Source organism: Ostrea edulis, chromosome 7, assembly GCF_947568905.1.
Source record: "Ostrea edulis chromosome 7, xbOstEdul1.1, whole genome shotgun sequence".
NCBI classification, from domain to species: Eukaryota; Metazoa; Mollusca; class Bivalvia; order Ostreida; family Ostreidae; genus Ostrea; species Ostrea edulis.
The window spans coordinates 86,119,833-86,145,708 of record NC_079170.1 but is presented as its reverse complement, the minus strand read 5'-3'; the positions used below and the strand labels follow the sequence as shown (position 1 = coordinate 86,145,708).

Here is a 25,876-nt window from a genome sequence, read left to right as displayed (position 1 = left end):
TATAAAATTATTTCTTTATTGAACTCGTAGCATCTTGAGTGCGTCAGTAGGCTATAACGCCGTGCTCCCACTTCGTACTTCCTAAAGACGTGCAGATCACAATTCAAAAATAGTAATAAGATTGCTTTATCAAAATAAAATAATGTGATTACCACTTTAAATTTGAATATTTTTATTGATTTGTGTGTGTGTTGTCTTTTTCTTTCTTTCCGAAATGCACGCGTGACAATAGCTTGGCATAGGGCCTAGTTGTCAACAATTTAACGTATCATAATTTGTCTAATCCAAAAATAAATAATGATTACACTGTTTATTTTAGAAAAACAGCGCCAATTACAGATGTATAAAGGAATAACATCCCCAAACAGTTTGTAGACAGCGACCCATATAAACATTATTTACTCACAATTTTGCCGATTTCATACACGCTTTACTCGCTATATTTGGGTATTTACATCGTTATTTGTGTGCACTGGTGGCGAACACATATAAAACTCGGACAATTTATCAACATCGATTTAAATGTTGCCCATGGTAAATTAATTAGGCCCCTAAAAGTTTAGTTTTTAATAATATCTCGCAGTACTTTCACAATCCGAAGGTCGCATGTGACGTCACTGTACCACGTGACTACCTACCTAATTAACTTGACTTTTTGAAATCGGGGCTTAGATTTAGGTCTGTATTGTGGTTAATTATCGCAAAATTTCGGCGAACGAACTATTAGAATTAATTACTATAAGCATAAAGAAGACAAAATGCATGTAATATTGTATACTTTGAAAAAATGAGATGTGTCCTTTAATTATTTGAAGATATCATCAATTCAATTATTGCTCTCTTTAATTGAATTAATGCGCGCATTAAATCAATTATTGATCTCATCAAATGAATTAATGCGCGCTTCAATTCAATTATTGCTCTCATCAATTGAATTAATGCGCGCATCAATTGAATTAATGAGATCAATAATTGATTTAATGCGCGCATTAATTCAATTATTGCTCTCTTCAATTCAATTGATGCGCGCATTAATTCAATTAATGAGAGCAATAATCGATTTGATGCGCGCATTAATTCAATTATTGCTCTCTTCAATTCATTTGATGAGAGCATTAATTTAGTAGAAATATTGCTCGCAATGATTAATTTAGAGCTCGGTATAAATAATTTGATGATTTCTTTAATTCAATTGAAGATATCTTTAAATCATTTACAATGCTTTTGTATAAGGAATTAATGTGCGCATCAATTCTTTTAAAGAGAGCAACAATTCAATTAAAGATATCATTAATTCAATTGTGGATATGTTGAATTGAAGATATCTTTAATTATTAGTTGCTCTCTCTAAAAGAGTTATTGCTCTCTTCAAATGAATTAAAGATATCATTAATTTAATTGAAGAGAGCAATAATTGAATTAATGCGCGCATTAAATCAATTATTGCTCTCATCAAATAAATTAATACGCGCATCAATTCAATTATTGCTCTCATCAATTGATTTAATGCGCGCATTATATCAATTATTGCTCTCTTCAATTGAATTGTAGCGCGCATCAATTCAATTGTTGATATCATTAATTCATTTGAAGAGATCATTAATTCAATTGAAGCGCGCATCAATTCAGTTGAAGAATTAATGCTATCATCAATTCAATTAATGCGCGCAATAATTCAGAATTGAAGATATGATTAATTATTTGAAGAGATCTTTAATTCAATTGTTGCGCGCATCAAATGAATTGATGATATCTTCAAATAATTGAAGATATCTTCAGTTATTTGAGTTTATGTTAATATGGCGCTCCATATGCTTAAAGCACATAAGAGCCTAGCATAGGCCTAAATTTTGCAACCCTTCACCGACAAATGGTGACGTCCCACCCACCCCCCCCCTCCCCCCGATGGACGGGTCAACTGCGTGCACTTTTCGAGGTCAGTGGAGTGCACTTCCAGAGGTGCACTGAGCTCGGGGGTGTACTAGAAATTGGGGAGGACTGTTGGAAATTGGATAAAGCCGAGAGCGCCGTGACGTATTGATGGGGAAAAAATCCATGAAGTCGGAGGAGCATGACTTAATATTGCTTCTCGGCCTCGGATGGATGAATCCGTTACACTTTGCCCCCCCCCCCCCTTCCCTCTCCCCCTTACATGTAAAATTTTCAAATCTAAGGTAAATAATGATCTCTTGTTTAGGAAAAAACGATCGAAGAAGAAATCTTTTTTTCACTCTCAGAGAAATAAATGGCAAGGTCTTTTGATTTATTTTACTTTTATTGGGGCACTTTTATAATTTTATTCCAAAAAAACCTTAAAATGTTTGTCGTATGTGTTCAGATCTCAAAGATGGGGCTCTATTTTACTGCTCATCAGGAAATATCGAGATGTTTACGGAAATCTTGTCGGATGCGATGTTTCCTACTGCACATTTTCCTTCTTTTTTTTCCCATTTCTATGACTGTACGCGCCGGAGAAATGATCGTCGTTAACATTTCCTGATTATCAGTGAAATAGAGCTCCACCTTAGAGACCCATAACGCACAACACAAGTAATAGTAGAAATGAAAGAAAAAAAGCAACAAAAATGTTCAGTAGAAAACATCGTATCCGATCGGATTTCAGAATTTCAGATCAGCATTAAAATATTATAAAACTTCATCTTAAAGTCTCATAACATACAAGTACTATATTTAACAGTTTTATTCATGTAATATACGATAAGCCTATATAATGGAAACGAAGGGTATTTTGATCATCCTAAACCTCATGATATGAACATAAGAGACGGTGAAGGGTTCAAGTAGAAAACATCGTATCCGATCGGATTTCAAACTTCCTGATCAGCATTGAAATAAAACATCATCTTAGAGACTAAAGACACAAGTGATATATTCTACAGTTTTATTCATGTGATATAAAAATAGGCCTGTAAAATAATCAAAGTACTGAAAGTACTGATGGGAGTTGATTTTATGTAGGTTTGCACCAGATGGGATTAAGAATTATTTTCATTTTTTTTTTAAAGAATTGAAAACTATCCTCAAAAGTCATAAACTTATGCATAAATGTATGTTGTGTCTCTATAAAAATCAAAGCGCAATTATTTACATATGTATGTCTACATACATGTACAAAACATACATGCATAAACACTGGTGAGTAAACGCCTTGTCTGGATTGATTGATTGATTGAATATTGTTTAACGTCTCCCTCGAGAATATTTCACACTGCCGAAGAAGGGTTGCAAAATTTAAGACTATGCTCGGCGCTTATGGCCATTGAGCAGGGAGGGATCTTTATTGTGCCACACCTGCTGTGACACGGGACGTCGGTTTTTGCGGTCTCATCCGAAGAACCGCCCCATTTAGTCGCCTCTTACGACAAGTAAGGGGTACTGAGGGCCTATTCTAACCCGGATCCTTGTCTGGATTGTATATTACTATTCAAACATATTGTATATATTTACCTTTAGAATTGCTTTTTTTCAACATATGTCACTACATTAATATTTTAACACAAAAGAGGCGACTAAATGGGGCAGTCCTTCGGATGAGACCGTAGGGACCGAGGTCCCGTGTCACAGGGGGATCCCTCCTTGCTCTATGGCAATAAAGATTTTCGAGAGGGACGTTAAACACTATTCAATCAATCAATCAATCAATCAAAAGCATTTTTTAAAAACCCCACACATAACTTAATTTTTGGGTTTATGCTAAGTTTTAATTTTTTTTATCTACAACTCTTTTAAAAAATGGGGAAAAGGATTGACATGAGTGATGACTTACACAACTAAACAATTTCTCATTGCTTAAAGTGCAAGAATTGTACTTAAACCTCAGATATTTACTTATCTTTTATCTCAAAAATTGATCCCAAACGTAACTTCGTAAGCTTCGACAATTGACATTGAAATATCTACAATTTATTCAATCTACAAAAATAGTCATATAGTCGTAATTTTGCACATGTGTAAAGACGAATATAACGAACAGTGATCAATCTCATAACTCCTATATGGAATACAAAATTAAGTGCTGAGCAAATACGGAGCCCTGTACGTATCAGAGGATGGATCAGACCCTTAAGAGGATTTGTCAAAGAGATACAAGTTTAATTTTAAATTCCCTACAAGTAAGAATCAACACGGATATCGGGAAAAAAATCACTGAAACACTGAAAACGATATTTCCCCATAGCAGAATTCTCTGCACCAACTTTAAGATTCAATTTTTTTTAAATTCTACTGGCCATTATCATATCGCATCAAAACTTAAATTTGGAAGACATATTTCCATGCTGTATTTGAATTTCGCTGACTTCTACGCAAGACTGGTCATATTGTCAGACTATTCAAAAGTAACTTTATTCATAATCATCATTGTCAATGGGTTTACCTGAGCCTGTTCATTTTTAGAACAAAAGATGTAATGTTTTAAGTAGGATATAAGCCTCAAACTGTCCATTCTGTGAGAGAAAGAACTGATCTCGGCTGTACATGTACATATGCCGACAAGATTTCTTCACGTTCCTCTATTCTGTGCAGTCCGTTCCAATTTTTCCTATTCTTTTTGGTGTCGGCCTCCATATTTTTCCTCCAGGTGTTTCTTGCGCCCTACCCCTCTTGTGCTTTTCTTGGGGGTTCCAGAACAGGGTTTGGCTTCAGATGTCATTATGTGGTGCCCTCTCCACCTCCATCTTCTCTTCAATATTTTCTCTTCTATTGAGGCTTGGTTTGTTCTCTGCCAGAGTTCGGTGTTGTTGTCAGATCTTATCTGGAGGATTTGTTAACGAATCCTCACTGCTCCGGTCCTGAGCGCTAAGCATAAGTCTAAATTTGTGGTACTTCACCTACATGTACAGCTGGTGATGCCTCAATATGAGTGAAAAATTCTCGACGGGACGTAAAACGAAATAATCAATCAATCTTCATCATGTCAACGCCTGTCGCAACACGGGACCTCCGTTTTTAGGTCATATCCGAAATACCCGTGATTCTCACTTTCTAAATGCCGAACGTTTAAGCAAGCACTACCTATTTTAACGTATTGTGTTTGATGCGGCCATGGTACGAGCGGGGTTTAAAGTCACGACCTCCCTGTTGAAAAGCGAACGCTCTACCACCAGTTACCGCAACCATTTCAAAGAAGTAAAGGCACAAAGTGTACTGTGGTATTCTATAGGAAGCCTTAACCTACCTGCGAAGCATATTCAAGATTGATATACATATGATTTTTCCTTTATTTAATATTTCATTCGATGAAAAAGTTTCCGACGATTCAACGTAATTCTAACCATATATTGACGCTGCTTCAGCCAATCCTCAACATTTTTCAACTAAATTTTTTTTTAAACCATAAATCGACCTACTTCACGTCTATTCGACGTCGCTGTTCGATATTGAAAACCCGTGAAGAACGTTGCTTTAATTTCCATTTGCAACTAAAACTCCGGTACTACGCCGCTCCGACTTTTCCCGTCCCTGGTTTTACCCTGATCCGAGTAAGATCCCGAGTCATGTTTGATGCCGTTTCTCTTCATTTTTAAAGGATTGTATACATGTATATGGAATGTATGCTGTTGTCTATATCATCTTCAGCTAGTAATATTTTCCAAACATACGATTTTTCTAAGAGATTTGTCTGTTATAGAAATCGTCTATGTAACTCATTCTTCGATACTTTATGAATAATATTCCAGTTGTACCAAATTTTATATATACATGTATATAGAATGCACTAAAAACCAACAACACTCAACATCTCAAGCGTGGGATCTGAATATAAATATAGGATATATAAAGCACTAAGATGACCAACGACATGAGACACGAACAATATGAAATTGTCAATTTCCGGGACAGGAAGGGATCGCAGGTTGTACCTGAGTAGTATAACCCGACTAGATAGGCGGTTCAACTGAAGTGCAGTTTTGAGTTCGGGTCGATAGACGGGTCAACTGAGTGCAGGCCGATAGGCGTTTCAGCGGAGTGCAGTTTGGAGTGCGGGGTTTTATAGGCGGGTCAAGCAGGTGGCCGGGAGGCCACCTGGCGCGGTCAAGCTGGGCAGGTGGCCACCACCAGGCCACCTGGCGCGGTCAAGCTGGGTTGGCGCGGTCAAGTTGGACAGGTGGTATATATATACCACAGAGTCGTCCACTTCTGCTTCATACTTAGATATTTTATTGAAAGTAGACATTAACGGCAAACTAACAACTCAACTGTATGACAAACGGGATGATTTCAGCTTCTCCATCGTCAACTTCCAACATTTAAGTAGCAATATTCCATTATCACCTGCATATGGTGTTTATATATCTCAACTGATTCGATATGCAAGAGCTTGTTCTGGGTATAGTCAGTTTTTAAATCGAGATAAGCTACTGACAAACAAGTTGATGGTACAGGGATTTCAAGTCAGCATTGATAAAAATTCCATGGTCGTTATAACGATCTAGTCCGTCAATACACCCTCGCATTGGGTCAAATGCTGTCTGACGTGTTTCATACCGATTGTTAAGCCGTTCTTGGCACACTGATTTTGACTGCGGATAACTCCGTTTACCTGATCAGGATATGGGGCACACGGCGGGTGTGACCGGTCAACAGGGGATGCTTACTCCTCCTAGGCACCTGATCCCACCTCTGGTGTGTCCAGGGGTCCGTGTTTGCCCAACTATCTATTTTGTATTGCTTGTAGGAGTTATGAGATTGATCACTGTTCGTTATCTTCACCTTGCACATATATATATATATATATATATATATATATATTTCTCTCTCTGTGTGTGTGTATCAGGTAGGTAGTATAACCCGACTAGATAGGCGGTTATACCGCTATGTTGAATTGAGGGGGGGGGGGGGGTGCGCCCCCGCCCCTTAAATCCGACACTGGTATTTATCAAGATTCATTTGTACATTGTTCACATTCATGGGGAAATGAACATAATTTTCATTGGTAGAAATATCGAAGGTAAATTCAGTGAAAATGTAAATAAGACTGAACAAAATTAAGAAATATAGCAGTTATACCGCTATGTTGTCCTTTTTTTTAGCCCGAATAGTTGAATATTTGTTACATTTTTTGCCTAATTATGCATGGTTGAAATCGCTGCCACACATACAGTCAATATCTATTTATCATTGAAATATGAAATAATTGTTACATCGTTTTTCATATTACTAAAGTATGGGTAAAAGTAATTCCACCCTCCTGTCATTATGCGATGCAGTTTCCTGCACAGAGGGCATGATAATGGATAAGTCCGCAATAGTCCTTGAAAATACAAAAGCATAACAAAAAGACGTGGTGCGATTTGGTTATTTTTATATCATTCATTATATGTGTACAAAATAAATCATAGTGTGGTTGCTAGTTGCTGTCCTAGCTCAGTCGGTGTTAGATGTTTGTATCTGCTGCCCTGTGACCTCCTTCCTCTTCCACGTCCGCGCCTTCCGCGATCACGTGGTAGCTGCAGTGACCATGTTTTTTAAAATACATATGTACAACTCATTCTTCTCAAAGTTCAGTATTTCGGCAATACATAAATTTTGCTTTACTTGTTAATAATGTACGATCATTCTTTTAAGAATTAGCTATGACAGTTTTATTTGAAAACATGACATCAGTTGTGATTATATTAATAGATAAACAGAATAGACAAAATGGATTAATCAAAGCACATTGGTAAATGCAAACAAAATTCCATTATCAAATCATCATCTGTATGCCTTTCCATATGAGTTTTCCAATGGTCATTATACCACCTAGCAAAGCCTCTCCTACATTTCCGGAACCAGTTTCTACTTCCTGTCTTACCTCTTGACGCGCATTCTCCATCTGTTGAAATCTTCGGTCATGCTCCTCTAGCTTTTCTTGATACACTCTATCCTTTTCTTTTGACATTTTCTTGGAACGTTTGTGCATGTGCTTCAGCTCCTTCCTGAGATCATCTATCTCTTTTTCCATTGCCTTTTGATCGCTGGACCCTAGTCTTGACCGCTCATCGTTCAAATTCCTAAGTTTCGCCAGATTTTGAGAACTGGGGGATCCATACTGCCTTCTCTCATCAGCTATCTCATCTTCAAGGTCAAGGATCTCTTGCTGAAGAGCTGAAGATCGGTTCAAATAATAATCTCGCTTTGACTCCATTTCTGCTACTCGGTTTTCTAGAGCGCTTTGGTTTCTGGAATGATCGTGCATTTGGCTTTTGTACTTTTTCTCAATTTCACGTTCCAGTTCTTTTCTCTCTCGATCTCGTTGCCGTTCCCTTCTCTTCTCGATCTGGTACTGTCTCTGTTTCATTACTTTCTCGGCCTCTGAGTACATGCCGTTCGTGTAACACTCTCCCCTATTCTGGCGAATATTGGCGTCGATCATCTCCAACAGATCTTCGACTTGGTCATGTCGTGCAGGACTTGGGGCCCGATTGTTGAAGGCAATACAGCGACGGTCACATTTTTGGATGATGGTCTTCAGGCTTTGTGGAACACTTCTGATGTGATCATCCAATGTTAGACCGTGGTGATCCAGGTCATCTTTCCTGGTAAAGAGAATGATGAAGTATCGAAAAACCCTCTGTCCAAAATAATTGACAAAGTGGTCGATGCTCTCCTCCTCTTCTTGTGTGAAACGAGAAGGGCCGAGGACAAGAAGAAAGCAGTGAGGACCAGGGGAGGTAATCCCGATACATTTGACAATCTCTTTCTGTACCACATCATTTGGGGAGTTGGTATCAAATATCCCTGGTGTATCCACGACTTGAATGTCCTTGCCAAACCGCTGTGCATGCTTACAGGTACAACGTGATGTCACAGACGAAGCAGATGTCGAAGACATAAAAAAATCGCCGTTTAAGATGGTATTCCCCGTGGCGCTTTTACCACTTCCTGTTTTTCCCAGGAGTACAATGCGTACTTCATCGTCAATCCCTCTTCCGTATTTTGAGTGCCCCTTTTTCCGTCCTGGAGGGCTGAGTCTACCGCCATGACCTGTAAAAGACCAAAAGAAACCATCGGAACCATCTTTAAGGATGAATAACACTTCGTCATCATGTCCGACTTCCTTTTGAAACTTAAATGGAAATGTGGATATCAGTAATACTTGTATATTCCTCTTAAACTAATTGGGTATCTCAGTAGTTTAACGGGTTGATTTGCTGATCTGTAGATCGTGGGGTCGTGTTTAGCATGGTTTTATTATTTTTTTTTTTAGTTCACTTTCTTCTAAAACTGTAATTTGTAACTGAATAAAGTAAATTTAAAATTGTTCTAAGATTTCCAAACTGTGTAATTCCTCCTTAAAGCGATTTATATAGTAAATCTTAGAATATAAAGAGTACTCTTTATATAGTAAATCTTAGAATATAAAGAGTACTCTTTATATAGTAAATCTTAAAATATAAAGAGTACTCTTTATATAGTAAATCTTAGGATATAAAGAGTACTCTTTATATAGTAAATCTTAGAATATAAAGAGTATTCTTTATATAGTAAATTCGACCCCAAGCGATGCAATTGCCTGTGGCATAAACTGAACCAACAAGTATCGAAAACGTCGCGTTAGATTCGAATCTGATTATTGTAAACAAGTGTAATCTGGTGCTACAATGACATCTTCCTGTTTAAAAGTAAAATCCATACCTCGGTGTTGTCCACACGCGGAACATTTGGATTTATAGCCTTCGTTGCTAAAGGTACACTGAGAACATGCCCATGTGTCTGGGGAAAAAAACGGCATTATTAAACGCTTTACCCAGTACATGCCTGACATGCATTAATCGCATGCACAAAACTTTTTTATCCGAAGAGGACCTTTTTATCTATTTATTTATTACTCTATTGACAAAAAAATATACATGTATTCGCCAAAAATAATTAGATTATCAATCATTAAGTGTTTAACATCACGATTGTTAAAGTGATAAGGACATCCCACACGGGGTTATTTTCGTCTGTCAATGAGATGTTGCACATGGAGGCCATTTAAGTGTTTCCTTGTTTAGATTTTCAAAGCACAAAATTTCCTTGTTTTAATAACGAGGGTTGCAGAGTGCCAAGTAGACGTGGTTGCTATGTAACCTTTTGTGTATCTAAAGAGGGATCTTCGTGCGGATCCGGGTTATAATAGGTCCTCAGTGCCCCCTTGTTTGTCGTAAGAGGCGACTAAATGGGGCGGTCCTTCGGATGAGACCGCAAAAACCGAGGTCCCGTGTCACAGCAGGTGTGGCACGATAAAGATCCCTCCCTGCTCAACGGCCATAAGCGCCGAACATAGGTCTAGATTTTGCATCCCTTCACCGGCTGTGGTGACGTCTCCATATGAATGAAATATTCTCGAGAGGGACGTTAAACAATAATCAATCAATCAAACTTATGTAGCTTACCTATAAATCCTCCAAATGTATCTTTCAATTAAAATTAAGACAATTTTCGTGAATACGAAATTTCTCCTACGAAACTAAGGGGGGAAATATATGGCGTGTGTTTTTTGACAGGCATCAATTTTGCTACGTTAATCGAAAAACTACAAAGAAGAGCCAATTTAGGAGTTACCTGACATGATGATAAGAAAATTAATTAATACTGATTTACCGTCATCCCACTGGGGGTCGTTCTTGTGTCCACACTGGACGCATTTCTTGTGACTATGTCTGTTAGAATGTGTGCACCCGTGACAAAGCCAGTAATTAGAAGCTGAAATACACAATGATAGATTTACTCAACAATGAATTAGCATGTTGCATGTATATCACGTGACAAACTAGTAATTATAAGCTGATATACTACATTTACATCACGTGACACTGCTAGTAACAAGGAGTTGATAATAAACAAGACTAAATTCTAATTGAACTGTTCAACGTCATCGTGACATTAAACGTTTTCACTTTCACCAAAGCCTATAAGCGTTGCAGTTCATACCCTCATGTATTTTCAAAAGGGACATTCATTTTATATTTACATTCTCCTTTCATTTCTGTCGGAATTCCCAGCCGTTATAATAGACGTACTATATTTACCAAGATTCATACGCGTACTATATTTATCAAGATTCATACGCGTACTATATTTACCAAGATTCATACGCGTACTATATTTACCAAGATTCATACGCGTACTATATTTACCAAGATTCATACGCGTACTATATTTACCAAGATTCATGCGCACACTGTTCACGTCTGCATTCATGAGAAAATGGCTATCATTACAATTAGTAAAGATATAAAAAACAAAAACATTAGAAATGTAAATACACATATATCCCTATAATAAAGTATGCATGTACAATATACAAACAACTTTAAAAGTTTCTCTTAGTATATATACGTATTTGTGGATTATCTATATAGTTTATATTATGAATTCAATGTTCCCTATAGCTAGAATGAAGAGGGTCGGTCAAATAGCTTCGTTTTTGTTTTAGATTTGAAGATTGATGACGGGTGGGAGGGTCAAATTATTCAAGGAATAAATGCGCATATGCTGTTTGTGTTATGGCGGTATTATAACCATGGCAGTGGGGGGGGGGGGGGGGGGGGGTTAATTATACAGAAATTATAAACATTATTTTTCCCTGAATCCGCGGTAGTAAAATCAAGCATAGATATCAATTCATACCATAACACAACTTGTTTCTTTCATAGGTTATAGACGGATTTCGGAGAGAGAGAGAGAGAGAGAGAGAGAGAGAGAGAGAGAGAGAGAGAGAGAGAGAATGAGAGAGAGAGAGGGAGAGAGAGAATGAGAGAGGGAGAGAGAGAATGAGAGAGAGAGAGGGAGAATGAGAGAGAGAGATTGCTTTAGTTTATGACGCAGATAAACATAAATATGTATAAAACATTCTTTCAAAAGTTTAATTTTGACATTCACATAAATGCCACTATATTCACGTAAGATGTAACTACATCTATGTAATATATTGACAGGTCTTTATGGTCGTCGAGATGTGAGAAATCTACTAGCAATACATAACATATTCCGTCAACTTATCGGTCTCAATTTTCAAATCTCGGGAGAGGCAAACCTTTTTACAAATGTGCTCATTAACCTTCAAAGTCTCTTCAATGTGTTCTTATTTAGATATTGACTTGAAAAAACTTACCCATATCCCTGTTCTCCTAGAGCGCACAGAATACTCGTCCTCCCTCTTCACGATGTTTCCTTGTATCTGCTGGTGGAAGGAATTCGTGAAATACCAGAATTTTTAATTTCATTTTCTGCGTCACGTATTGTGTGTTTCCTTCCTGAGTATATAATGGTTGGGCTGGTAGAAATGGAATCCTTATATAGGAATATTTACACATTTCCCACTGTTTTCTCTGTGACAACCTTCTGAAGCTCCAGTGTGTTTTCCTTATCTCTCACGCGCATGCAAATCACAAGACAAACTAGACAGTGATTCCAGTGGCGTAGCTTCCATTGAGGCAACCGAGGCAGCTGCCTCGGTAAAAAAAAACAACACCTTTTACGTTGTTAAAATGTCGATAGCTTCTGGGGGGCGCAGTCCCCCCAGACCCCCTGCCTCGGTAATATTCGAACCCAAGCTACGCCTATGGATTCCTTATAGGGCCTACATGTATCTGAAATGCAAATGAAAAATTAAAATCGACACGCGTGGCATTCAATGTTTTCCATTGTAATTAATCGGGGGGGGGGGGGGGGGTGTCATTCAGTATACTTAGCACATGAGTTCAATGCATCGCTTCTCTGACTTAACAATTACACTTTCACTCATCATAACTATTTAAAAGGGGAACAACATCGATTTTTGCATGAAACTAATTAACTTTGTATACGTGAAATAACCGGATTTGTACACCACAAGTCAAGAAAAACACCTCTCTCTCTCTCTCTCTCTCTCTCTCTCTCTCTCTACGTGCTTGGAGATTGATGATGCTTTATGATATCATTGTAGAGCGTTCAGTTATTATCATTGTTGTATTGACTCGAAAAATTCTAACACTGAATAAATATCCACACATACGTGTTTAGTTCAATTTTCTTCGGATATACACTTTCAGCAAACTTGCAGAAGTCGCGTTTTACATTACGTCAAATGATATACAGCAGGGGTCATATTCATCTGCAAGCAGCCTTAGGTAGTGTAGATTCAAGTTGTTCAACTTATAGCCCGGGGGGGGGGGGGGGGGGTTGAGGAACAATATCTTATGTTAGGATATATAAGAAAACAATCTTTTCCATTAGAGCAACACTGTCATGATTAGTAATTTTAATATACAAGCACTCACAGGTCCTACATAAACAAGTTTGTTCAAATTATGGCTCAAGGGGTGTAGTATGGGGCCTGTAATATAGGGGATCAAAGTTTAACATGGTGATATGGGGGGGAGAGATCGTCTTCTTAGAACCAGTCACGATCAGACATATCAATGAGCAATTATCCTCAGATAGTGTAGATCCTAGTTTATTGAAATCATGACCATGGATGGTCAGATATATCCAATAGGGGATCGAAATTTTACGTGGCATTATATGAGGTAAATAATATCCGTCATTGATACTTGTGCTCATACAAACTCAGCATTTTATATGGTAAATAAAATGAAACAAATTAGTTACGGCCATTGTTTGATGTTTGTCTTTATGCTTAGGGGAGCGCTTTAACATAAACTCGAATAATTACAGATATATTTCATTATTTGAAGATTTCATCAATCCAATTATTGCGTGCAATAAATGAATGCAATGATTGATTAGATGCGCACATTAATTCAACTGATGAGAGCAATAATTGATTGGATGCGCACATTAATTCAACTGATGAGAGCAATAATTGATTGGATGCGCACATTAATTCAACTGATGAGAGCAATAATTGATTGGATGCGCACATTAATTCAACTGATGAGAGCAATAATTGATTGGATGCGCACATTAATTCAACTGATGACAGCAATAATTGATTGAATGCACACATCCATTCATTATTGTTCTAAAAATTCAATTGATGATCGCATCAATGTGGTGGAATTATTGCGCGCAAAACTCAATTTGGAGCTCGGTGTAATTTTATGATCTCTTTAATTCAGTTGAAAATATCTATAATTATTTACACCAATCTTATGTTTAAGAAATAAATGAATGCGCGCATCATTTCTTTTAAAGAGAGCAACAATTCAATTTTAAAGAGATCATTAACTCAGTTGTGGGCATGTTGAATTGAAGGTATCTGTAATTAGATGATTGCTCCCCCCCCCCCCCCTCTCTCTCTCTCAAATATAGTCCGCTTTGGAGAAACTTTTAATTCAATTATTGCGCATATTAATTGAATTGATGTGCGCATTAATTCAATTATTATGAAGCGTGCATCAATTCAAATATTGACATTATCAATTCATTGAAGAGAGCAACAATTCAATCATAGCGCGTATCTATAAGAGGATGGGTACAATTTTCTGCGCGAGTCATTGGATATCGCTCGTATGAGCTTCTACAGTAAGTGATATTTGTATACCTTAAAGCTTCAGATAAAGTGAATTGATTTTACTTAGAGCCTGTTGAGCATTGCACTATCCAGTGATTTCAATTACCACGATTGCGTACACGCAACTCGGTAAATTGCAGTTCACTTCCGCTCTAAACAAAACAGAACCGCCCACTCCATATTACGCTCCCGTCAGTCCGTGTGCATGATTCTGTAATAAGTGTGATTAAAATGAGCAAATGTCATTGCTGTCAGAAGACAGACAGTTCCTGGCAGAAGACCTAACAACTAAATCCTGTAAGTGAAACTGTCATTCAGCTGCTTTATATCCTTGTGTATCGGAAAGAGGATGAAAATCGGAATTGTCTCTGCAAGGTTTCTAGCACTGCGAGTACGAGATTAATTTTAGCACGACTGAGTTATTAATAATTTGTTGAAATAGAAATAAATCAGACATCTTTTAATGTATAGATAAATCAGACATCTTTTAATGTATAGATAAATCAGACATCTTTTAATGTATAGATAAATCAGACATCTTTTAGTTGTGGGGCAGACAAGGTTAAAAGGAAGGAAAGAAGGGGCGAGATGAGAGCAGTAGTGGGAAGATGGAGGAAAGAGGGGAGGGGTATAAGCATGGGTCTCTTAATGCAGGTCATACTACATTTATGCCTGTAAATTGCATAGTCTTTAAAATCTGTCCTACACAAAGGGAAGGAGCTATAATAACCTTTTAACATTTATTTTGGGTGTTTACATGAGAACATTTTGTATCATAACAACATGACAAATATGTGCTTCAGTGTGACATCATTACATGGCTGTTATAAATAGATTACGAATGTACCATGATAAAAAATATTTTAAAAAGTATAATTAACACTACCGCAGGTTTTAAGGAGGTACTCTACATCGTCATAATGGCTGACTTCCTTTTAAAACATGGATGAAAATATAAATATCAGCAATATTTCCCTATATTCATTTCAAATCTCATCGCCTAGCCGAGTAGCTCAGTAGGTTATAGCATGTCGACTACTGAATTGTAGATCACGGGTACGAGTCCAGCAAGGGTTTTAAATTTTTTTCAGATTACTTTCTACTAAATCTGTAATTTTTGACTAAATAAAGTAGATTTGAAAGTTTTTAATTTCGAAATATTGTTGTACATATCCTCCACTTTTCATCCATATCAAATTTCTCTGGTGTAGCATATACCTCCTTAAACATTGATCTAACTGGTGATGATGATGGTTAAACACCCTAAGTTTATCAAAAGTGCTGCTAGAATCAGACCGTTTTCAGTAAGAAATAAATATTAGACATCTACATGCGGTAACACAAAACCATTTAGTCAGCGGCTATCAATTCATAATCGATTTTCACTGTGTTCGGCCTTCAGCGATGATTTTTCGATTGTCGGCGACTATCGTAACAACACTTATAAAAAGGCTCTTACTAATGGTAAGCGGGGTAGTGTTATGCTGTTGCAGTTTTATTTCAGTTTATGAAAGAGGAAAATCAGACCGACACGCTAAATGGAACCTGTTTTCCATTGAAAGAAATCGTTATTGAATGAACTCAACATTTCTTCATAATATCGATAAATTCTCAAGTGTTTTACATAATTATATATTCCATATATCGGAATTAAGTATGTATACTTAGTGATATGCATATTTCAATTATGACATCACATTGTTTCACAGATTTTATCCCAGCAAAGATTTTCATGACCTGCCTTAATATACCCATGAGGGAAAGACAGAGGGGGAAAGGGAGACGGGGGTAGGAGGGGAACAAGAAGGGGGAAGTGGATCCCTCCCTCATTTCCACCATCAACCCCTTAGATATAAATAAAAATTATCTCTTCTGTACCTACACAAGTTTTAAAAAGACTAATGTCTAAACTGGAAAAGAAGTATTATACAAGTTGATGTTAAACTGTGGTGATGATTGAAATTTTAAAGAAATAAGAACAACAAAAAAATGAATGCAACAATATATAATTGAAAAGATAAAAACTAAGAATGGTTTTAAAAATTAGCATTATTTTTCTGAAATGGACTATTTAAAAAAAAGGAAAGAATATTAACTTTTTTAGGTTTAAAGTGACTAGTCTAACACAGAATGATGGAGAATAAACTACGGCTATAGGTGCTGTATGATGAGATGAGGTATCTAGATCTCATCAGGGATGTACAAGCATAAATTTACCCCGGCCAGGTTCTATATATAATTAAAATCTCAAAGCCAATGGGATGTATTGAAAACACAAATCTGTGTAAACTCCTGTGCGACATTCGTAACGTAGATAAAGGACTGATTTCCTTTGTAGTCTGAATGACATATTTGTGTTTTCACAGTCATATCTGGTAGCAGATTTCCTGCTATAAAAGTGTGTGAGGAAATGCTGTAAAATGGCTGTCAATTTTTAATGGCTGGAGAGATTTTGTTTGATCAATCATGGGAACTTGAAGTTGTCATATCATGTAATTTATTTCCTTGCTGTAGTTCACTTTTTGTTCATTGTTGAAAGATTTTGAATTCTTGGATATATACATTACTTCAAAAACAATAAAAAAAATACTTCCCACCCCCACCCCCCCACCCCCCTTCTACCCAAAAAGATGACTGCTTTTTCAATAGGCCTTTGTGTGATGGAAAAAAGAAGCAACATATTTACTTCCTGCTTTAGACAGGGGTGTGGTTACCGGTATTCACTTTATGTGTTAAGTGTATTCTAAATACATAGATGGTGAAACTCTGCACTCTACTTGAACTAGTAGAATGCACTCACATGTACTGAGGCATTAGAATCACTGCTAGAAATAGATACTAAAATACTCTTCAGCGCCTAAATGTACAAAGTTTTCAAATGTGCTGTTAAAATTGATGTATTTGTTTATTTATTTATCTCAAGTTTATTTTCTATTGATTTACAGAAGATCGACAGACCTACTTAGTGTTACACTTGTAAGGGTCGTCTAATGTATATAAACATTACACAATATACAATATAAAAAGTATATAATATACAATATAAAAAGTATATAATATACAATATAAACAGTATATGATATACAATATAAACAGTACACAATATACAATATAAACATTACATAATATACAATATAAACAGTATATATACAATATAAACAGTACACAATATACAATATAAACAGTACATAATATACAATATAAACAGTACACAATATACACAGTATATAATACACAATATAAACAGTACACAATATACAATATAAAACAGTACATAATATACAATATAAACAGTATATATACAATATAAACCGTACACAATATACACAGTATATAATACACAATATAAACAGTACACAATATACAATATAAACAGTACACAATATACAATATAAACAGTACATAATATACAATATAAACAGTACACAATATACAGTATAAACAGTATATAATATACAATATAAACAGTACACAATATACAATATAAACAGTACACAATATACAATATAAACAGTACACAATATACAGTATAAACAGTACACAATATACAATATAAACAGTACACAATATACAATATAAACAGTACACAATATACAATATAAACAGTACACAATATACAATATAAACAGTACATAATACACAATATAAACAGTACACAATATACAATATAAACAGTACATAATACACAATATAAACAGTACACAATATACAGTATAAACAGTATATAATATACAATATAAACAGTACACAATATACAATATAAACAGTACACAATATACAATATAAACAGTACACAATATACAATATAAACAGTACATAATACACAATATAAACAGTACACAATATACAATATAAACAGTACATAATACACAATATAAACAGTACACAATATACAATATAAACAGTATATAATACACAATATAAACAGTATATAATATACAATATAAACAGTACACAATATACAATATAAACAGTATATAATATACAATATAAACAGTATATAATATACAATATAAACAGTATATAATACACAATATAAACAGTATATAATACACAATATAAACAGTACACAATATACAATATAAACAGTATATAATATACAATATAAACAGTATATAATATACAATATAAACAGTATATAATACACAATATAAACAGTACACAATATACAATATAAACAGTATATAATATACAATATAAACAGTACATAATATACAATATAAACAGTACACAATATACAATATAAACCGTACATAATATACAATATAAACAGTACACAATATACAATATAAACAGTACACAATATACAATATAAACAGTACACAATATACAATATAAACAGTACACAATATACAATATAAACAGTATATAATATACAATATAAACAGTACACAATATACAATATAAACAGTACACAATATACAATATAAACAGTACACAATATACAGTATAAACAGTACATAATATACAATATAAACAGTACACAATATACAATATAAACAATATATATACAATATAAACAGTACATAATATACAATATAAACAGTATATATACAATATAAACAGTACACAATATACAGTATAAACAGTACATAATATACAATATAAACAGTACACAATATACAATATAAACAGTACATAATATACAGTATAAACAGTACACAATATACAATATAAACAGTACACAATATACAATATAAACAGTACACAATATACAATATAAACAGTACACAATATACAATATAAACAGTACACAATACACAATATAAACAGTACATAATATACAATATAAACAGTATATAATATACAATATAAACAGTACACAATACACAATATAAACAGTATATAATATACAATATAAACAGTATATATACAATATAAACAGTACACAATATAAACAGTACACAATATACAATATAAACAGTATATAATATACAATATAAACAGTACACAATATACAGTATAAACAGTACACAATATACAATATAAACAGTATATATTCAATATAAACAGTACATTATATACAATATAAATAGTATATATACAATATAAACAGTACACAATATACAATATAAGCAGTACACAATATACAATATAAACAGTACACAATATACAATGTAAACAGTACATAATACACAATATAAACAGTACATAATATACAGTATAAACAGTACACAATATACAATATAAACAGTACATAATATACAATATAAACAGTACACAATATACAATATAAACAGTACACAATATACAATATAAACAGTATATAATATACAATATAAACAGTACATAATATACAATATAAACAGTACACAATATAAACAGTACACAATATACAATATAAACAGTATATAATATACAATATAAACAGTACACAATATACAGTATAAACAGTACACAATATACAATATAAACAGTATATATTCAATATAAACAGTACATTATATACAATATAAATAGTATATATACAATATAAACAGTACACAATATACAATATAAGCAGTACACAATATACAATATAAACAGTACACAATATACAATGTAAACAGTACATAATACACAATATAAACAGTACATAATATACAGTATAAACAGTACACAATATACAATATAAACAGTACATAATATACAATATAAACAGTACACAATATACAATATAAACAGTACATAATATACAATATAAACAGTATATAATATACAATATAAACAGTACACAATATACAATATAAACAGTACACAATATACAGTATAAACAGTACACAATATACAATATAAACAGTACATAATATACAATATAAACAGTACATAATATACAATATAAACAGTACACAATATACAATATAAACAGTACACAATATACAATATAAACAGTACACAATATACAATATAAACACTATACAATATAAACAGTACATAATATACAATATAAACAGTACACAATATACAATATAAACAGTACACAATATACAGTATAAACAGTACATAATACACAATATAAACAGTACACAATATGCAATATAAACAGTACACAATATACAATATAAACAGTACATAATATACAATATAAACAGTACACAATATACAATATAAACAGTACATAATACACAATATAAACAGTACATAATATACAATATAAACAGTACACAATATACAATATAAACAGTACATAATACACAATATAAACAGTACATAATATACAATATAAACAGTACCCAATATACAATATAAACCGTACATAATATACATTATAAACAGTACACAATATACAATATAAACAGTATATAATATACATGTACGATATAATCTCACATCAAAATGAAACAGAGGCAGTATGTAATATACAATATAAACAGTTATACAATATACAGTATAAACAGTACACAATATACAATATAAACCGTACATAATATACAATATAAACAGTGCATAATATACAATATAAACAGTATATAATATACAATATAAACAGTTATACAATATACAGTATAAACAGTACACAATATACAATATAAACAGTATATATACAATATAAACAGTACATAATATACAATATAAACAGTACATAATATACAATATAAACAGTACATAATATACAATATAAACAGTATATAATATACAATATAAACAGTACACAATATACAATATAAACAGTACACAATATACAATATAAACAGTATATAATATACAATATAAACAGTATATATACAATATAAACAGTACACAATATACAATATAAACAGTACACAATATACAATATAAACAGTACACAATATACAATATAAAAAGTACATAATATACAATATAAACAGTACACAATATACAATATAAACAGTACACAATATACAATATAAACAGTACATAATATACAATATAAACAGTACACAATATACAATATAAACAGTACACAATATACAATATAAACAGTACATAATATACAATATAAACAGTACATAATATACAATATAAACAGTACACAATATACAATATAAACAGTACACAATATACAATATAAACAGTACACAATATACAGTATAAACAGTACACAATATACAATATAAACCGTACACAATATACAATATAAACAGTACACAATATACAATATAAACCGTATATAATATACAATATAAACAGTACACAATATACAATATAAACAGTACATAATATACAATATAAACAGTACACAATATACAATATAAACAGTACACAATATACAATATAAACAGTACACAATATACAATATAAACAGTACACAATATACAATATAAACAGTACATAATATACAATATAAACAGTACACAATATACAATATAAACAGTACATAATATACAATATAAACAGTACACAATATACAATATAAACAGTACACAATATACAATATAAACAGTACACAATATACAGTATAAACAGTACACAATATACAATATAAACAGTACATAATATACATGTACGATATAATCTCACATCAAAATGAAACAGAGGCAGTCCATATTTAAATCATGATCGCAGAATATTTTAAACACACCTGCTATAAACAATGAAATTCTCAGTATTTCTATCAAAAATGGTCAAAGTTGGTGAGAGTAGTTTTACATTCAATGACAAATTGTTCCTTATGATACAATATACACATAACAATCATCTTGACTGTCAGCAGTTTTGTTTTTGTGGTAGTCAGACAGCTAGGTTCGATGGCTGGCGGCTAGAGAGCTCAGTTGGTAGAGCACCTGGACAGAGATTCTAATGGTCATGGGTTTGAATCTTGTTCTAGCTGGTCCAATGCAGTTAAGTTCCCCTTCTCTGTGGGAACTGACAGGTGAGAGGCCCACCATGGGGTAACTGTCCTGTGGGAACTGACAGGTGAGAGGCCCACCATGGGATAACTGTCCTGTGAGAACTGACAAGTGAGAGGCCCACCATGGGGTAACTGTCGTGGACTGTGGGTCTTCTAAGACATTAAAGGAGGGAGGATGGTGTCAGTCCGTGACATTTGACCGCTGGTAGCAAAACATCTGAGAAGAGATTCACAAGGCCAGACTAGAATCCAAGCTCCCTGAATCTGTAGTCAGGTGCTCAACTAACTGGCCTATCTAGCCAACAGCGATCAAACCCATCTGACCGCCACATTCCTCTCTCCTTAAATGCCTTTGCACCATAAAGACATCAACCCAGGATCTTTAAATATTCCCTGCAGGCATTTTCACCCATCATTTCTAGGGGCTGAATGGTCTTCGGCACCAAACAAGCTTAAAGGGGAAATGCAACAAAGCAAACAAGGATTCAAACTTGGGACCCCTAGATTTCTTGTCAGTCGGGTGCTAGAGTACCAACTGAGCTTTTATATACACATTTTACATTGGCTTGTACTATAGTATATATGTTCCCATCAATGTGACGATGACAGTTTAAATCACCAGAAACCACTCAAGCAGCTGAACTTTGTCCTTTGATTATATATAATATTCCATTTCAATGATTTATCACTTAGTATTGGAGTAATAAGGAAATTGGTTTACAGATAATTAAAGTTCTCTCCTATTTAAGCACCAGAGTTTAAAAATGCATGACCACTAAAAAAAAGGAAATAAATAGCAGGCATAATTCAGAATTATGTTGGTATGATTGTTAGTATTCTAGTAACTTCCAGTTATTTATAAATTCCAACTCATTTCTTTGATAGTGCCTGACAGTGTTTTGATAATGGTATTGTATGGGGATATACTTAAAATGTAATGGATGTGCACTAAATGCACTTGTGTGTTCTATGTTGTTACTGACTTAATTTATAATAATTTTTACTAGGCAGCACGAATTAACCCAAATGAATAGCATGCTGAGACGACTGAGGTCACATCTCGACACAGCGGTGGACAAAGTGTGGTCGACAGAAAGCAAAGATGATGGAGAGAAACCCTTAAAGTTTGATTACAGTCGACCGGAGTTCCTAAAACTGAATGCAGAGAAAATGAAGGTGTCCCAGGATTTCATGACACGCCCCATCGTAACATCCAATGAACCAATGACTCTGCCCTTCAACGCAGGATACGCAGAGTACTGTACATTTACCCTCTCTTTTTTGGGGGAAGGATCTAAACAATTTTGTTTTCGTATTATGAACTTAAGAAATGACTCTAATATTTTTTTCAGATGGTCGAAGTATCACCTGAAAAATCAGTCTTGAAATTGCCCCTGTGGCATGTTTTTGTCTAATTTTTAAGTTGATATCCTTTTAAGCATCTGAAAATTTATCAGTGCGATTTCTTAAATTTTTTTAATTTCCTAAACTGAGTTTTAAAACTAATAGTACTTATCTAAATGAACCTGTGATATTGTGGGGGTTGAATTGCTGATGGACAGATTGTACTAGCTCAGCTGGTAAAGCACGGGGCACCTGACTGGAGATTGTACTAGCTCAGCTGGTAAAGCACGGGGCACCTGACTGGAGATTGTACTAGCTCAGCTGGTAAAGCACGGGGCACCTGACTGGAGATTCAGGGGGCCCTGGGTTGGAATCCCTGTCTGTTCTGTTACATCGTTGGAAACCCACAGTTAATTACACTTTGTTCCTCTCTCCATCACCTGTGGGTCCATTCATTCCTACTTGCTCGTTCTCATGAATAATTGATGAGGCAATTTGATTGGACGCTCATAGCTAATACACTCTGAGCGAATTTGTCCAATCAACAAGACACTTAATTTCAGTCCAATTTTGGTATACAATTGTTGTAATAGCAAAGTTAAGTTAATACTACCTTTAAAAATTTAAAAACAGAAGCGTTCTGTTACTATAACGATTACTGTGATTGGACGATATCTTTAAATATTTATACATGAAAACAAGCGAATGGGAATGAGTGGACCCACCGGTGATGGAGAGAGGAACGAAGCGTAATCAACTGTGGGTTTCTAACGATGGGCCTGTTACATTTTCTTTCTTCCTAATTAGTCCCCTACCGACAAAGTCGATGGGACTTTAGGTTTGCGTTCCGTCCGTCTGTCCATCAGTCCAGTTTTCGGCACTTTTTTTCTCTGTAATTCTTGCATATATTTATTTTATATTTGGTATGTGGCTTTTCCATAACAAGTTACAGATCAAGTTTGAATTTCGTCTCAGTCTGATGATTTTTCACTTAGTTATGGCCCTTGAACTTAGAAAAATAGCATGAATTTCTCGGTCCGTTGATTTTTCACTTAGTTATGGCCCTTGGACTTAGAAAAAGAGCATGCAGAATCAGTTTTCCAGACTTTTTTTGGTTGTGCTTGCAGATATTCATTTGCTATTAGGTACATTGGTTTGCCATAACAAGTTACAGATCAAGTTTGAATTTCATCTTGGTCTGTTGATTTTCCATTAAGTTATGGCCCTTGAACGTGGAAAAATAGCATGAATCGTTAGTTTACATCCAAGTTTCTTATCTCTGTAGATAAGAATTAAGAATACTACACTCATTAAAACTTCTAGCATAGTAATAGTACTACAATATAGCAAAATTATTCATGATCATCTACATGTCACAGTTTATTGACTCGGTTAAAGACCTAAACCTATATAATTACAAATTTGTATTTTTCCTTGGTTTAAATTAGTCTCTACTTGAATATATAGTCGTACTAGTTGATTTCCAACCATTCCTATCCTGGTTCCCCAATTTTCCCTTTTACCATAACCTACATCGAACTTTAAATATTGTTGTGGTACAGTGATTTTTGCAACCGGTAGGGGACTATGTATTGCCATGCAATACTCTCAGAATGCTTGTTTCAAGTACAATATCCTACAATGACACTACAAATTTGAAAACAATGGTCTGAACAACAACTTGATGTCATAACTTACGTGTTATAGTCCACGCAGGCATCATAAAAGTTTTTCAACCGATTGCAATCACCGTGAATCTGACAAAACATTGAATTATAGGTTTGATCTTGATTTTAATGAAATTCAAACGCTAATGTTTTGTTTTCATAGTCTATTCAGCACTGCCCATCCTAATACATTGGTACTTTTCTTGAAGAAAATGTACATGCATGTATATATACAGTATTTTCTTTTCTTTTGATTTGCTTGTCGCAGATGAGTGAACCATTGTATGATCGCTCAGTATTAACTCACCACATGTAAATTTCAGTGGTTTCTTGCTGCAAGTAATTTAAAACTTTAAACCTAGCTGGGAAGAACAGTAATGATATTGATGTGGTTGCTATGATAAACAATAAGCAGCTGCATGGTTGCTTCTGATTGATGTGTCTGTTTTAAACTCTAATGACATTTATCCTACCACAAGTCCACTTTGACCCTATAATTATAAGTCATGGACTGACAGACAAATGACATGATTCTTGGACAAGTACCATTTGACAAAGTCCAACGTAAATGTGGGGTTATCGTATATCTGTTACACAAATGTCTTCACTAAGTATGGTTAATTCCAT

At 34.2% G+C, this 25,876-nt stretch overlaps 3 protein-coding genes across 4 annotated transcripts in view; 1 reads left to right on the top strand and 2 right to left on the bottom strand.

Annotated features, from left to right (window-relative positions):
- The window catches only part of LOC125653998 (serine/threonine-protein phosphatase 6 regulatory ankyrin repeat subunit B-like), a 1,068,599-nt gene that overhangs the window by 131,012 nt on the left and 911,711 nt on the right, over positions 1 to 25,876 (bottom strand). The gene's annotated exons all lie outside the window — the stretch shown is intronic.
- Positions 7,308 to 12,437, bottom strand: LOC125656189 (GTPase IMAP family member 4-like). 2 transcript variants are annotated; one of them, XM_048886787.2, is made up of 5 exons: positions 12,104 to 12,437; positions 10,591 to 10,692; positions 9,640 to 9,717; positions 7,817 to 8,988; positions 7,308 to 7,469 (listed from the first exon to the last, which is right to left on the bottom strand). In XM_048886787.2, the coding sequence occupies exons 1-5, from the start codon at positions 12,105 to 12,107 to the stop codon at positions 7,356 to 7,358; spliced, it is 1,470 nt and encodes a 489-aa protein (XP_048742744.1). In that variant the 5' UTR covers positions 12,108 to 12,437; the 3' UTR covers positions 7,308 to 7,355. The 2 variants fall into 2 exon arrangements, with proteins under 2 accessions (XP_048742744.1, XP_048742745.1); XM_048886788.2 differs by lacking the exon at positions 9,640 to 9,717 and having other exon boundaries at positions 12,104 to 12,260.
- Positions 14,586 to 25,876, top strand: part of LOC125654621 (protein phosphatase 1H-like) — a 35,101-nt gene continuing 23,810 nt past the window's right edge. Inside the window, exons 1-2 of the mRNA XM_048884612.2 lie at positions 14,586 to 14,743; positions 23,246 to 23,494. Coding sequence (XP_048740569.1) covers positions 23,265 to 23,494 — 230 coding nt within the window. The 5' untranslated portion in view covers positions 14,586 to 14,743; positions 23,246 to 23,264. The remainder of the gene's footprint in view (positions 14,744 to 23,245; positions 23,495 to 25,876) is intronic.

Excerpts from the sequence above, each read along its gene's own strand:
- LOC125656189 (XM_048886787.2), bottom strand. Across the intron at positions 8,989-9,639 it reads CGCGTGTGGACAACACCGAG|GTCATGGCGGTAGACTCAGC; the intron begins GTATGGATTTTA and ends GGTCTTTTACAG. Across the intron at positions 7,470-7,816 it reads TGGAGAATGCGCGTCAAGAG|CTACCACGTGATCGCGGAAG; the intron begins GTAAGACAGGAA and ends TGGTCACTGCAG.